Below are 16561 nucleotides of genomic sequence, written 5' to 3'. Positions count from 1 at the left end.
AGAAAATGAGCTAAAACTAGATAGCAATGATGGTTGCCAAACACCATGATATACTACAAACCAGTGAACTGCACATTTGTTATAAAGGTGAATTTTATGGTACGTGAATTATATAAAGCTATTCTAAAATTTGAGAAGACATGATTAATATGAAACAACTGGAAATCTGAATACTGGCTATTGCTAATATTAGAGAATTATTGTTAATTATAATTTGGTGTGATAATGGTATTACGGTTTTGTTTAGAAGGAAAAACACTCCTTATATTTTAGAGAAACATACTGAAATACATATAGACAAAATGATATGGTATCCAGGGTTTGCTTCAAATATGAGGACAGTAGGTAGCCATATAAAGGAAACGTGATGGCCAATGCCAGGGCTGAGTACGCAACACAGTGTTCAGTACATTACATTGTCTATTTTTGTGTAAGTTTGAAATTCTCTATAATTAAATGCTAATAATATAGCAGGCATTTATTAGACCACATACGTCAGTTCACTTGAGTAACCTTAATGCCGCCAACAATGCAAACATTCCACAATGGCTTAATATAAAAAATAATCTTAACTTTAAATTTTCACGATTCTTCTTTTGATTCTTGGAACATAATTCAGAGTCATTATAAAATACAGTAAGTTAATAGCTTAACTTAATATTAACAGTAAGTTAATAGCTTAATTTCTATGATTTTTGCTGTTGCAATTTAAGTTCTTATGGAAAAAAGAGAGGCAATTTCCCCATAGCTGTTTCACAGAAAGCAGTCTATCAAGATTCTCCAGTCTAGGGACACTATGGTTCTCAGCATTCCATTTGACTAAGTAACACAGGATAAGTTGCTCCTCTGCACCTGTTGAAGCAGTCAAAAACTAGCAAGCGAGGGTAGTGTCGGCAAACATTTTCTATAAAAAACCAGATAGCAAACATTTTTGGTTTTGCAATCACATGGTGGCCTGCTGCAACTTTTCAGCTCTGCTACTGTAATGTGAAAGCAGCCATAGATAATATGTAAATACATAGCTGTGGCTGATTCCAATAAAACTTTATTTATAAACACAAGTGGCAGGCCAGGTTTGGCTCATGGACAGTATCTGCCAATCCCTAAGCTAGAGTTATTACCTCCTGGAAGAGAATTAAAAAGAGAAAAGTATAGTTTGGAACATACACTGATAACAAAAAACCATGACGTTGAGAATATACACTTACACATGAGCTATGTAGTACTTACAGGAGTTTGGATCATCATGGCTCGCTGATCTCTCATTGTTCTCACAATATCTAGTGGATAAACTGGCTGATTGCATTCAATGAGACACATGGCTGTTTCCATAGTAATAAGAACCCCAGTTCTTCCAATCCCAGCACTAAAAAGGATAAATATGGGGCAAAGTCTTACTGATACTGTTCTGTTAAACTCCTTATGCCTTTTGTGCAGAAACTTAGAGAACTGAATCATATTACAGTAGAAGAACAATTTGATTTTAATATTTTAACAAAAGTGGCAAAGCAACTGGAAACTATTTTGAAAACAAAAAAAAAAAATTTCACTTAATACAGATTAAATGGTTTATAACCACCTCTCCCCCACTGTTAGTTGCAAATATACAACTTTAAAAGTGTTACATTTCAGTTTTTAAAATCTGAACTTCTAACAAATAGATTAGTGACATAATAGCTTTAAAATGCAAAATAAGAGAATTACAATAATAAATCATTAACAAAAGCAAAAAAGACAACTAAAACACTAAAAAAATTAGCTTTTAAAGCCAAATTTAATTTTCATTAAACTTTACCACTGAGGTGGTTAAGAACAACTTTGTGAAGCATTCTGCAGCTACTGAGAACTAAGGATATCCAACAGCCGAATGTGCCCACCATTCCTGTCATCTGCCTCTCAAATAACTAGGCTAAAATCTGTTTTAATGGATGTGAAAGTCTACCCTTAAAAAGTGCTGGAAAGTATAAGGATAAAGAGATACCTTAATACATCCTCTGAATCAAATCACTTAATAACAGAAGTAACAAGGAGAAGGAGAAAATATTTCCTGGCTCCTAATCTCTGGGTCTGTGGCAGTGAGGCTGGAGTCACTGATTTCAGTCCCTTGAGGGCAGATGGGCGCCTGAATATGAAAGGAAGGAGGGTGTCCACTATTGCTCACTTGGAGCTCCTAGAAGTGGCACATCCTGAGGTAGTATTGGGTGGAGTCATCACCGACTCAATGGACATGATGAGTATGGGTAAGCTCCGGGAGTTAGTGATGGACAGGGAAGCCTGGTGTGCTGCAGCCCATGGGGTTGTAAAGAGTCAGACATGACTGGGCAACTGAATTGAACTGAACTGAACTGACTCCAAGGATGTGAAATGCCAATCAAAGGTCTTAGGAGGGGCCAGGATGGAGTACCTTGCTGGAGGGGGAAATCCAAACCTTATGATACAATCTAATTCTTACAATATTGTTATTTCTCAAATCTATAATACCATTAAATTTAAGACATAACCCAATTTCAGAAATGTTTGACTATGAAAAAGATAAACTTCTAAGAACTAGTATTATTTTTACTTTTTATGATAAAGTTTCTGCCAATTGTATGTTAAGTCATATTCTTTGCTTTCTACCTTCAGAACGCAGCTTTGAGTTCTAATTTACCAGAGTGACAATCACAACTTAAGGGCAAAATAGAGTACATATTCCCTTTAAAAAATGACCTATTTAATCACTACGTCATTCAGTAGTGTCCAACTCTTTGCGACTCCACAGGGGTCAGAGCCCACCAGGCTCCTCTCTCTGGTGGGGTTTCCCAGACAGGAATACTGCAATGGGTTGCCACTCCCTTCCGGGCTTCCCTGGTGGCTCAAACGGAATCTAGTCAGTTACTCAATCATAAAAGACACAAAATAAAATACCTGCAATGAACAACTATAGGTTCTTCCTTGCCAGCCCTCTTATTTCGTACGTGGCAAACAAAATCCAGGAAGTCGCTTGAATCGTCAGGGACTCCGTGGTCGGGCCAGGCTATGTACTGGATTTGAGTGAGTGGACGACTCTCGTTTTTCTACGTATAAATGAAAGATTATGCAACTGACTTAGAAATAATCCTTAAAATATATGTAAACATTCATGTCATTTTAATTTTAGAAGCAAAAGAAACTACTTTCGTTATGCCCCAAAAGTAATGTATAAATTCAATAAAACTCAAAAGTTTAAGGAAAAGGGAAGAAACCACTTTATAGAAACAGCTGTATCCATTTAAGAATCAGTCACCTGGATTATCACTCTTCTTATAACTAAATTTCTATATTTATATTTTTAGGATGATAATCAGGTAAACAGACAAAAATAGATTAAGATTCCAGAGAAATGTTTAAAACAAAATAAAAACTAGGTGAGCAAAAAAGGTTAAAAAAAATTTTTTTAATGAACGAAGTTGGGCTAATCCTGATAAGAACAAGTGAAATTATGGACACCAAGAAAATAAAATCTCAAAGTAAATGCAGATTAAAAACTGGAGACCATAAAACACAAAATCAAATCAATATTTAATTCTTCTTTGGGAATCAATTTCTCCATTGGTATAATGGAGAAAGTAAGGTATTGAATGTATACATCTTAGTTCAAATCTCAATTTCGCCAGTTAAGACAGTATTTCATGGTCTCATTTTCTTCAACTGAAAAATGAAACAACATCTACACCTAAAAGGGATAGTCTTACGTTACAACTGATTCATTTCAAGGACCTGCAAATCACCCAATCACAGCTGTTTGGAATCATATACTCATAGTCAGATTCCAACACTGTGAAATCTGGTTACTGTCACTTACATTGGATGAACTTCCAAAGAACATGAATGTAAAGGTACTTAAGAAAAAAGAATTCCCAGAGAGACCTCAATTTAGTCTGGGAACTAATGTTACAGATAATTAAAGGCATCTAATACAGAATACCTTTGACTATTATTGTTAACAAAAGAACTTAATGGTACCAGTAATCTGCAAGAAGGATAATTAAAGTCATACTTTATTAAGTTTTGGGGAAGTGTTTATCTGTTTGTCCATCTATCCATCCATGTACATATGTATTTATGGCAGCAAATTAATTTTCCCAATTATATTTGGCTCAAAAATGAAAAAAACAGCTTCTTGGCTTGCTTTGCTACATACAAACAAGCACACATGCCCAAACCCAAAATTCATTCTGATAGTATCTCCAGCCCATAAGGTTTTGAAACTGTACTTTCTTGTAACTTCAGTTTTATTCAGTGCCAGATTCCTGCAGTATACATTAGCAAAACTTCTAGCTCCCTTCCTTTCTAGTCAGCAAGGTCCCATCTCACTGGACTCTTCTGGTCACTTTCAGGGACGGGGTGCGTTAGGAGTGGTGTGTGAGTGGAGTTAGGGGAGATGTGGTCTCATCTCCGAAGGCTTCACTGTGGATGCCTGTGATGTTGGCTCTTCTCCAGCAATCACTCCTTTCTTCCTACAGCCCCTTAGCCCCAACATGGCTGGTGTAGGCACTGGCAGCCTGACAAGACAAGCAGATTCTGCCTCCACATACATCTTCCAGTTGGGTTACTGAGCTGGCATTTATTCATCAGTTTGCACTTCTGGCTTTAATCTGGAAGCCAAATGGAGGGACTCAGGGAGCAGGTAAGGAAAACTAACAATTAAAAAGCTGTAAAGACACCCACTCCAGTATCCTTGTCTGAGAAATCCCATGGACAGAGGAGCCTGTCAGGCTACAGTCCATGGGGTCACAAAAGAGGTGAAGATGACTTACTGACTAAACAATAGCAGCAATCTGTCTGATGTTACAGTGTCCTGCCTACAATCTTACCCTCCTAAATAATGAGGAGATTGTGAAACTGATCTTCTCCACTCATTTCATGTTCAGTCACTCAGTCATGTCCAACTCTTTGTGACCCCATGGACTGTAGCACGACAGGTCTCCCTGTCCTTCACTAAATCCCAGATCTTGCTCAAACTCATGTCCATTGATTCAGGGATACCATCCAACCATCTAGTCCTCTGTTGTCCCCTTCTCCACCTGCCTTCAATCTTTCTCAGCATCAGGGTTTTTTCCAATGAGTTGGCTCTTTGTATCAGGTGACCAAAGTATTGGAGCTTCAGCTTTAGCATCAGTCCTTCCAATGAATATTCAAGATTGATTTCCTTTAGGATTGACTGGTTGGATCTCCTTGCTGTCCAAGGGACTCTGAAGAGTATTCTCCAACATGACAGTTCAAAAGCATCAAGTCTTTGGCCCTCAGCATTCTTTATGGTCCAACTTTCACATCCATACACAACTACTGGAAAAATCGTAACTTTGATGACATAGATCTTTGTAGGCTAAGTAATGTCTCAGCTTTTTAATACGCTGTTTAGGTTTGTCACAGCTTTTCTTCCAAGGAGTAAGCATCTTTTAGTTTTCTGGCTTCAGTCACCATCTGCAGTGATTTTGGAGCCCCCCCCAAAAAAGTCTGCCACTGTTTCCACTGTTTCCCCATCTATCTGCCATGAAGTGATGGGACCGGATGCCATGATCTTAGTTTTTTGAATGTTGAGTTTTAAGCCAGTGTTTTCACTCTCTTACCTCACCTTCATCAAGAGGCTCTTTAGTTCCTCTTCACTTTCTGCCATAAGGGTGGTGTCATCTGTGTCATCTGCATATCTGAGGTTATTGATTTCTCCTAGCAATCTTGATTTCAGCTTGCGTTTCACTTAGCCCGGCATTTAACATGATGTACTCTGCATATAAGTTAAATAAGCAAGAAAACAATACACAGCCCTGACATACTCCTTTTCCAATTCTGAACTAGTCTGTTGTTCCATGTTCAGTCCTAACTGTTGCTTCTTGACTTGCATACAGGTTTCTCAGAAGGCAGGTAAGGTGGTCTGGTATTCCCATCTCTTGAAGAACTTTCCAGTTTGTTGTGACCCACACAGTCAAAGGTTTTAGGATAGTCAATGAAGCAGAAGTAGATGTTCTTCTGGAATTCTGTTGCTTTTTATATGATCCAACAGATGTTAGCAATTTGATTTCTGGTTCCTCCACCTTTTCTAAATCCAACTTGAACACCTGGAAGTTCTCAGTTCATATACTGTTGAAGCTAGCTTGGAGAATTTTGAGCTTTACTTTGCTAACATATGAAATGAGTGCAATCGTGTGGCAGTTTGATCCTTCTTTGACATTGCCCTTCTTTGGAACTGGGATGAAAACTGACCTTTTCCAGTCCTGTAGCCACTGCTGACTTTCCCAAATTTGCTGGCATATTGAGTGCAGCACTTTAACAGCATTAGCTTTTAGGATTTGAAATAGCTCAGCTGGAATTCCATCACCACTATTAGCTCTATTCATAGTGATGCTTCCTAATGCCCACTTGAGTTCACATTCTAAGATGTCTGGCTCTAGGTGAGTAATCACACCATCGTGGTTATCTGGGTCATTAAGATCTTTTTGTATAGTTCTTCTGTGTATCCTTGTCACATCTTCTTATCTTCTGCTTCTGTTAGGAGCATACCGTTTCTGTCCTTTATTGTGCCCATCTTTGTATGAAATGTTCCCTTTGTATCTATAATTTTTTTACAGAGATCTCTACTCTTTCTCATTCTATTGTTTTCCTCTATTTCTAGGCATCGTTCACTTAGGAAGACTTTCTTATCTCTCCTTAATATTCTTTGGAACTCTGCATTCAGATGAGTATATGTTTCCTTTTCTCCTTTGCCTTTCATGTCTCTTCTTTTCTCAGCTATTTGTAAGGCCTCGTCAGACAACCACTTTGCCTTTTTGCATTTCTTCTTATTGGGGATGGTTTTGATCACCACCTCCTGTACAATGTGACAAACCTCGCTCCATAGTTCTTCAGGAACTCTGTAAGATCTGATCCCTTGAATCTATTTGTCACTTCCACTGTATAATCATAAGGGATTTGATTTAGGTCATACTTGAATGGTCCAGTCATTTCCCTACTTTCTTCAATTTAAGTCTGAAATTTGCAATAAGGTGTTCATGATCTGAGCCACAGTCAGCTCCCGGTCTTGTTTTTGCTGACTGTATAGAGCTTTTCCATCTTCGGTTGCAAAGAATATAATCAGTCTGATTCTAGTATTGACCATCTGGTGATGTCCACATGCAGAGCCATCTCTTGTGTTGTTGGAAGAGGGTGTTTGCTATGACCAGTGCATTCTCTTGGCAAAACTCTGTTAGCCTTTGCCCTGATTCATTTTGTACTCCAAGGCCAAACCTGCCTGTTACTCAAGGTATCTCTTGACTTCCTACTTTTGCAGTCCAATCCCCTATGATGAAAAGACATCTTTTTTTTTGGTGTTAGTTCTACAAGGTCTTGTAGGTCTTCATAGAACCATTTTACCTCAGTTTCCTTGGCATTAGTGGTTGGGGCACAGACTTGGGTTACTGTGATGGTTTGCCAAACTGAATGGTTTGCCCTGGAAATGAACAGAGATCCTTCTGTTGCTTTTGCGACTGCACCCAAGTACTGCAGTTTGTACTCTTTTGTTGACTATGAGAGCGACTTCATTTCTTCTAAGGGATTCTTCCCCACGGTAGTAGATATAATGGTCATCTGAATTTAATTCATCCATTCCAGTCCATTTTAGTTCACTGATTCCTAAGATGTCGATGTTCACTCTTGCCATCTCTAGTTTGACCACTTTGTCCACTTTTAATTTACCTTGATTCATGGACCTAACATTCTAGGTTTCTATGCAGTATTATTCTTTATAGCATCAGACTTTACCTTCACCACCAGATGCACCCACAACTGGGTGTTTTTATCACTTTAGCTCAGTCTCTTCATTCCTTCTGGAGCTATTTCTCTGCTCTTTTCTAGTAGCATAATGGGCACCTACCGACCTGGTGAGTTCATCTTTCAGTATCATACCTTTTTGCCTTTTCATACTGTTCATGGAGTCCTCAAGGCAAGAATGCTCATTAAAAAGGGGGAATAATCTAATAGCTGTCTGTTGTTATTTCCATTTCTATCTCCATTTCCATTGGAGATGTACTTCAATACCTTACTGATATTACTTGGAGAAAGAGATGTATAATTAACACCCTGGTATGATTTTTATGAATAGGGAAAATATTAATAGTAATAAGTATTATTTACTCAATTATTTTACTGATCATTCATACTTAGCTACAGAAATTGGAAATATTATACTAAGAGAACATATTTTATAAGATTCCAGTGTATCCTAATGAAGCAAATAGTTCAATAATTTTTTGTATTTCCTAATAACTAGGACTCAAGATTAAAAACATTTTCATCTTTCAAAGCCTTTACCTTAAACATAACAGCTCTAATCAGTAGGCCCCCCGGTTCCCCTACCTCCTGGTTGAACAGTGTCATCTTCCTGAAGACATATGCAGTGTTCCCCTCTTCTGAGTGGCAGGTGACTTGGTAGCAGCCGTAGGATGAACTTCCTGTGGGTTCCGGCCAATACTGGTGACACTTAACCTGGTATCAAAAATTTTAGAAATAGACATAATTTAGGTTCTCCAATTTTTTTAATATTTTAATTTTTAAGAACTTTCAAGTTTAAAGAAATGTGACAAAAATAATTTAATGAATTCTCATATACCCTTCAATTTCACTCATCTCACACACTAGTAAAGTAATGCTCAAAATTCTCCAAGCCAGGCTTCAATAATACGTGAACCGCGAAATTCCAGATGTTTAAGCTGGTTTTGGAAAAGGCAGAGGAACCAGAGATCAAATTGCCAACATTCGCTGGATCATCGAAAAAGCAAGGGAGTTCCAGAAAAACATCTATTTCTGCTTTATTGACTATGCCAAAACCTTTGATTGTGTGGATGACAATAAACTGTGGAAAATTCTGAAAGATATGGGAATACCAGACCACCTGACCTGCCTCTTAAGAAATCTGTATGCAGGTCAGGAAGCAACAGTTAGAACTAGACATGGAACAACAGACTGGTTCCAAATAGGAAAAGGAGTACGTCAAGGCTGTATATTGTCACCCTGCTTATTTAACTTATATGCAGAGTACATCATGAGAAACGCTGGGCTGGAAGAAGCGCAAGCTGGAATCAAGATTGCAGGGAGAAATTATCAATAACCTCAGATTTGCAGATGGCACCATCCTTATGGCAGAAAGTGAAAAAGAACTAAAGAGCCTCTGATGAAAGTGAAAGAGGAAAGTGAAGAAGTTGGTTTAAAGCTCAACATTCAGAAAACTAAGATCACAGCATCCGGTCCCATCACTTCATGGCAAATAGATGGAGAAATAGCGGAAACAGTGGCAGACTTTATTTTTCGGGGCTCCAAAATCACTGCAGATGGTGACTGCAGCCATGAAATTAAAAGACGCTTACTCCTTGAGAGAAAAGTTATGACCAACCTAGAGAGCATATTAAAAAGCAGAGACATTACTTTGCCAACAAAGGTCCATCTAGTCAAGCAGTCGTGTATGGATGTGAGAGTTGGACTATAAAGAAAGCTGAGCGCTGAAGAATGATGCTTTTGAACTGTGGTGTTGGAGAAGACTCTTGAGAGTCCCTTGGACTACAAGGAGATCCAACCAGTCAATCCTAAAGGAAATCAGTCCTGAATATTCATTGGAAGGACTGATGTTGAAGCTGAAACTCCAATACTTTGTCCACCTAGTGCGAAGAGTTGACTCATTGGAAAAGACCCTGATGCTGGGAAAGACTGAAGGTGGGAGGAGAAGGGAACGACAGAGGATGAGATGGTTGGATGGCATCACTGACTGAATGGACATGAGTTTGAGTAATCTCCGCAAGTTGGAAGAGGCCTGGCCTGCTGCAGTCTATGGAGTCACAAAGAGTCGGACATGTCTGAGCGACTGAACTGAACTGAACATATACCCTTCACAGAGATCTGTCAACAAGCAACATTTTTTTTTGGTCATTTCTTCTCTTTGTAATAAGAGTCTGTTTGGATATATTTCGAAACTTCAAATATCTTGTTTACAACAAGCTTCCAACCTTAAGTAATTATTACTATGAGGGTGGCAAATGGTATACTAATCGCTATATTTCTTAGATTTAATAGTAAGAAAGACTCTTCAACTAAAATGGGAAATGCAATCCATTTACTTTCATAAATTAGGATTAAAAAAATAAGATTTAATGACATACAATTCTGTTACATTCTATTCAGCCATTTAAAACACACTACTCTATCATTTTTAGAATATCCACAGAGCTGTGTAACCCTCACCACAATCACTTTTAGAACACATTCATTACTCCCAGAGGAAGGCCCACATCCATTGGTAACGACCATGCAACTCCTCTAAGCCACCTGTCTCCTTCCATCCCAGACCTGGGCAACCACTGCTCTACTTTCTGTCCCCTGTGGCCTACTTTGGACATCACATATAATTGAACCATAAAATATGTTGTGTTTTGCCGGGAGCCCGCGAGAGACATTCCACTCGTGACAAAGGTCATGAGGAAGGAGGCTCGGCATACGCAAAGGCCGGCTCGAGCCTCAGGAGTCCCCTCGGATATTCTCGAGCATCTACCCCCCAAAAACCAGAGTCTGCCTGCTTTATTGCTTTGTGCTCTCACCTCTGACTTTACTGGGGCTGTCCCCCACCACCATCTCGCTCTCTCTGTCAAAGAGTTAACTTACAGCTCCAATTAATAAAGTTCCTGGGCAATTAGGAGTGTTTAAATCCAAACCCCTCAGATGGCTCTCTAACTCGCCTGACAAGTTTACCCGGACTCCTACAGCTATGCATACGATTGTTTACAGTCTCCCAGCCTCCAGAGGCATGGGAAGCTTAAGATATTCAAATAGCTTAGAGCCTCTCAGAGAGTTAGAAACTGTCAGAATAAAACTAGTAAAAGATTTCATTGATGAGCCAATGTTTGTTGCCAAGTTTCCACATCCCCTGTATTGTATCCATGAATGTGTATTAATTAATAAAGTTGGTATGTAGAAAAAATAAGTAGTGGCCTTGGTGTTAGTAACTTTAGACCCTTAAGGTAATAAATTCTTTCCTTTGTTGTAAACCCATTACACATCCGCCCTATATGAATGCAATTTTATCTTCGGAAGATGGCGCCAAACCTTAAAATAATTACTCTTAGAGAAAATAAGTCTTTGTTGATAAGTCCTTGTCAAGAGTCATAAAATGTTAATAAGCCTTCTGGCCAGAAGATGATGTAAATCACCTAAACCATTTGTATACAATAAATTTGCAGGAAAGAAACCCTGGTTTTTGATAAGGATCAAAGACTGCTGACTTTGCATCCCCTATTATCCTCTATGTGTAACATAGGGTATAAAAGCCCCTGTTGAAAATAAAGCTACGGGCCTTGCTCACCAATGCTTGGTCTCCCCATGTCATTTTACTCCTTAACTTCCAGCAGAGTCTCCATCTGGAGCGTGGATATCCTCTGCGACCATTTATTTGCCTGGGCTTCTAAGACCCACTAGAGAAGGTGTCTAAGGTGGGGCACCTTCCGCTATTCGAGAGGGCGCCTGCGGCCTCCGTGGTCAGAGCTAACCTGGTGTCACGGGTTATATTGATTTTCCGTGTAAACCAAGCTACTCAGCTTCTTTTATCCACTGAATTTTCCTACTGAGCTATCCTCATTCTATTACTCTTTATATCTCTAATTAACATTTGAATAGGTCACTTAAGCCGTCTCTCCTTCGAATATCCTTGATCAGCCGGGGCTGGACCCCGGCAGTGTTTGGTGACTGGCTTTGTTTACTTAGAATAATGTTTTCTAGGTTTATCCATGTTGCAGCATGTATCACTTTTCATACCTTCTTATTGCTAAATAATATTCAACTGTATGACTACACCATATTTTATCTGGTACATTTCGCTTCTTTCTACCTATGGGCTACTAAGAATAACGCTGCTGTGAACATCTGTGCACCAGTTTTTGTGTGGACATGTATTTAATTCTCTTGGGTATTTCTATGAGTGAAATTGCTGAGCTGCAGTCACAATGTTTAGCCGCTTGAAGAAATGAAGGGTGTCTTCAAGGTAGTTGCATCATTTACCAAATCCATCAGCACGACAGTAGGTTCCACTGTCTCCACATCATTACCAACATTGATTATTTTCTGTCATATTTACTTTAGCTATCCAACTAGCTATGAAGTAGTATCTCACTGTAGCTTTCACTTGCATTTCCTTGGCGACTAATGATGCTGAGTATCTTTTCATGATCTTATTGGTCATTTGAATGTCTTCTTTGGAGAATCATCTATTTAGATCCTTTGGCCATTTTTAAATGGGATATTGTTATTTCATGGCTAAGTTGTATGAATTCTTCACACATTATAAATACAAATCACTTATTCAAACATATTATCAGTCCATTTAAATAATAATAATAACAGCTAACATCACATTTCTTTTAACACAGTATGTGTTAGTTGCAGTTTAAGCATTTAACCATGATGATTTTAATCATGACACCATAAGAAAGGAAGTTTAAAGATTACAAAAGAGAGTAAATCAATATGAATATTTTAACTATAGATGTAACGTAATTTGAAAAATGTCTGAGCAATGTGTAAGATTCAAGTATGACTTACTCTGCCACGTTCAACCTGTGTGGTCAACATCACAACCATGGAGGAGCCTTGTTCCCAAGTCATCTGCCAAAAATCTGTACAAGTGTGTGGTAATGGCCCTTGACAAGCAATGTACTGATTTATAATTCTAGAAGAAGGAATTTCCATCTAAAAAGAAAAAGACACAAAACCAAAATTGCTTTGCATTATTACTTTTTCTTAGGATCAAATATAGGAAAATCATCTACTAAATGATAACTGAATTAATCTCAATAAATTGCAGAGTCAGTAAAACAAATCTCTATCAACTATTTTATTTGAAGAAGTTTCTTGGCAATGTGCAGTAGCTATATATACTTATCTTTCAATTAGTGGAAACAGAAATTTAAATATTTTCCAAAGTACTCTTATGAAATTAAAAGCATCTATATAGAGAATCCTGTTTCACAGGCAGGGACTTGGTATAGAAATAAAAAATATTTCTCTCTATAGGAAACAAACACTATATATAAAAATAAACAACAAGGTTCTACTATAAAGCACAGGGAATATATTCGATATCTTTTAAGTTAAAATGGAAAAGAAAAAAAATGTTTCTAAACAGCTTATTAGTAAATTTTGTGAGGAGCAAAAATTCTGCCATTTGCTTTAGTTTAGATTTTTCATATTACATATGTGTTTGTATATTATGTAATATGCATATAATTATATATAATATACATATAACATGAAAAGATTGGCAAGTATTTTAAATTCATTATTTTCAGAAGTTAAGACTGTAACTATTTGGGGAAGATAAACTATCATCCTATTACATTTTAAACACTGAATTCAAAAGGTGCATGTGTTTATTTCTGGGCTTCCCTGGTGGCTCTGCTGGTAAAGAATCTGCCTCCAATGTGGGAAACTTGGATTCGATCTCTGGGTTGGGAACATCCCTGGAGAAGGGAACGGCTACCCACTCTAGTCTTCTGGCCTGGAAAGTTTTATGGACTGTATATAATCCATGGGGTCGCAAAGAGTCAGACATGACTGAGCGACTTTGACTTTCACCTCACTCACCATACTGTTGTTAACACTTTGAACAATAATAACAACAAGCACTTAAATTATTCACAAAAAATACAAATCAAACTGTAAGAAATTACCATTTTTTACCTACTAGATTGAAATATCAGAAAATTTGATAATACCATATACACATATGTAGCCTTTATCAGAAATCACGGGTTCATATATGCATTGGAATTCAGAATTTGGGGGATTTTTGAAAGGTTCTTCAGTGCACACACCATGTAATAAGTAATGTTCCTTGCAAGCTATAGGTCATTATTCTGTAATCAGTCATTATCAAAAAGTCTACAAATAATAAATGCTGGAGAGGGTGCAGAGAAAAGGGAACCCTCTTGCACGGTTGGTGGGAATGTAAATTGATACAGCCACAGTGGAAGATGGTATGGATATTCCTTAAAATTCTAGGAATAAAACCACCATGTGACCCAGCAATCCCACTCCTAGGCATATACCCTGAGGAAACCAAAACTGAAAAAGACACATGTACCCCAATATTCACTGCAGCACTATTTACAATAGCTAGAACATGGAAGCAACCTATATGTCCATCGACAGATGACTGGATAAAGAAGCTGTGGTACGTATATACAATGGAATATTACTCAGCCATAAAAAGGATCACATTCAAATCAGTTCTAATGAAGTGGATGAACCTACAGTCTATTATACAGTGTGAAATTAAGTCAGAGACAGAAAGATAAACATCGTATACTAACACATATATATGAAATCTAGAAAGATGGTACCGATTAATTTATTTCTGAAGAAAGAGATATAGAGAACAGATTTATGGACACGGGGAGTGGATTAGAAGAGGGTGAGATGTATGGAGAGAGAAACATGGAAACTTACATTACCATATGTAAAATAGATAGCCAATGGGAACTTGCTGTATGACTCATGGATCTCAAACAGGGGCTCTGTATCAACCTAGAGGGGTGGGATGGGGAGAGAGATGGGAGGGAGGTTCGAGAGGGAGGGGACATATGTATAATACTTACAGCTGATTCATGTTGAGGTTTGACAGAAAACAACAAAATTCTGTAAAGCAATTATCCTTCAATTAAGAAACAAATCAACTTTTTAAAAAAGTCCTCATCACAGGTACAAAGTAAAGTTGATCCTCATTAATTATGGATTCAAGAACAAACCTCAAAGTTTAGATCAGCCCCTCTTATTATAAACGACAAAGGTATAATTAAAAAAAAAACTTACATTTATATAATTTGCATTGATATAGTCTTCATTACCCTTTAAAATGACCCGTGTAGCATCATCTGAAAAAATTTAAAAGAAAGAATATTTTAATAAAGTTATGTTAAGAAGATTAAACTTAACACACAAAGAAAATAGATACTTACAAGGCGAAATATCTCTGTATCTATTTTTGGAAATGTTCTGAGGTAATTTGGCACAACACATTGTCATTCCAGGCTTTTTCCGATATAGTTGCTAAAAAAAGAAAGTACAAGACAGGTTCAGAAAGCCATCGAGAGTTTTTACTTTTTTAGACTTGATTCTATGCTATCAAGAAATGGGTTTTTACCTTGGAATACCTCATCTATACAATGATGTATCTTAGGTTAGTAAAGTATTAAACCAGGTTTGCAAAGCTGAATTCTGCAAAATTTCTAATTTGAATTATAAACATTTTGAAAAATGGTAAAACATGTAAAAACAATTTTGCTTACAGAAAGAGTACCTGAAGTTTTAAATAGCAAATCTATAGGAAATATTTATTTCATTTATTTTATATTTAAAGGTACTCCTTTATTTCTTTTTTAACATATATCCACTCTTTGTTAGATTTTTCTTCCCATTTAGGTAGCATTCATTTAGAGGTGTTTAAAAGGAAAACTGATGTGCCCTAAATATTTTATCATCATTTATCTATAACATATACTCCAGAGCAACAGATATTAATGATGGCTAACTATGTTGAAAAAAATTAGAGAAGGATTAAATATGACAAGGCACAAAAACTATTCTTTAATTCAGGATTTTTAAGTCTATAATAGTCTATCTTCATCTGCAGCCTTTCATAAAAACAGCTATTTAATTATAGAAAAAAATGTTGTTTGATGACATAGACCTATAAAATATTTTCTCCCTCTTTTAAACTGATACCTATTAGTGAAACCACAGCTAGAATTTGGGGAGTAATTTTTAAAACTTTACACTTTACAGCTCTTTTTGCCAATATTTCTCAGTAATATTTTATTAATACATTATAACTGATACTAGATTAGGCAGTTAAGAAGTCATGAAATTAATAAAAAAATATGGGCAAACACCTTTTCTATATCATGTTACTTACATCAAACTGTGTCAGTACTGTTCCTGTGATAAGGCCCTCAGCCAGCTGGATCATCGACTCTCGCAGGGAGTGGTCATCCTGTTGGACACTGTCGAGAGGGGCTTTCTCAGGAATGTACTGGAAGTCTGGCTCATTTTCTAGCTTTTCTTCCACTACATCATACACAGCTACAAACACAAAACCAATATGGAAACCTTAATGAACTGGCAAAAGGAATTTATCAGATATTATTTAATTTAAAGTGAAAAAAATATTCACTTATTTGTCACTCATCAGATCTGAGTCTGGGGTCACTGTATATGGGCCAAGAATGTTGTAGAGTTGAAAAAGTACCTCTGGGGAAAAGAAGGGTTCTTGGCCATTATTGCTGAAAATGTCTGCAACTTGCAGAGACAGTAAGAAAAAGAGGAATGTCAAGAAGATCTGCTCTGAACATATCTGTCCTTAATCTGTAGAATCTTGGGCAACAGCACCAATGGAGACCTATCCACCACACATGTAGACAGGAAGAGTTACACATGAACTGAACAGAATGCTACACTAAATATGTTCTATTGTTGTTTTTCGACATATTTATTAAACAACTTAGAGGACTAGTTTTTTTTATTTTTTAATATATTT

General features: G+C 37.2%; 1 protein-coding gene across 4 annotated transcripts in view; it reads right to left on the bottom strand.

Annotated features, from left to right (window-relative positions):
* The window catches only part of PTPN4 (protein tyrosine phosphatase, non-receptor type 4), a 190748-nt gene that overhangs the window by 13481 nt on the left and 160706 nt on the right, over positions 1 to 16561 (bottom strand). For all 4 annotated transcript variants that reach the window (XM_027562478.1, XM_027562489.1, XM_027562499.1 and 1 more), the window contains 7 exons: positions 15941 to 16107; positions 14985 to 15075; positions 14839 to 14900; positions 12571 to 12717; positions 8350 to 8478; positions 2908 to 3056; positions 1231 to 1366 (listed from right to left, as the gene is read on the bottom strand). In XM_027562478.1, coding sequence (XP_027418279.1) covers positions 1231 to 1366; positions 2908 to 3056; positions 8350 to 8478; positions 12571 to 12717; positions 14839 to 14900; positions 14985 to 15075; positions 15941 to 16107 — 881 coding nt within the window. The remainder of the gene's footprint in view (positions 1 to 1230; positions 1367 to 2907; positions 3057 to 8349; positions 8479 to 12570; positions 12718 to 14838; positions 14901 to 14984; positions 15076 to 15940; positions 16108 to 16561) is intronic.

This window comes from Bos indicus x Bos taurus, chromosome 2 (genome assembly GCF_003369695.1).
Source record: "Bos indicus x Bos taurus breed Angus x Brahman F1 hybrid chromosome 2, Bos_hybrid_MaternalHap_v2.0, whole genome shotgun sequence".
NCBI lineage: Eukaryota > Metazoa > Chordata > Mammalia > Artiodactyla > Bovidae > Bos > Bos indicus x Bos taurus.
This window is presented reverse-complemented; position numbering and strand designations above follow the sequence as displayed.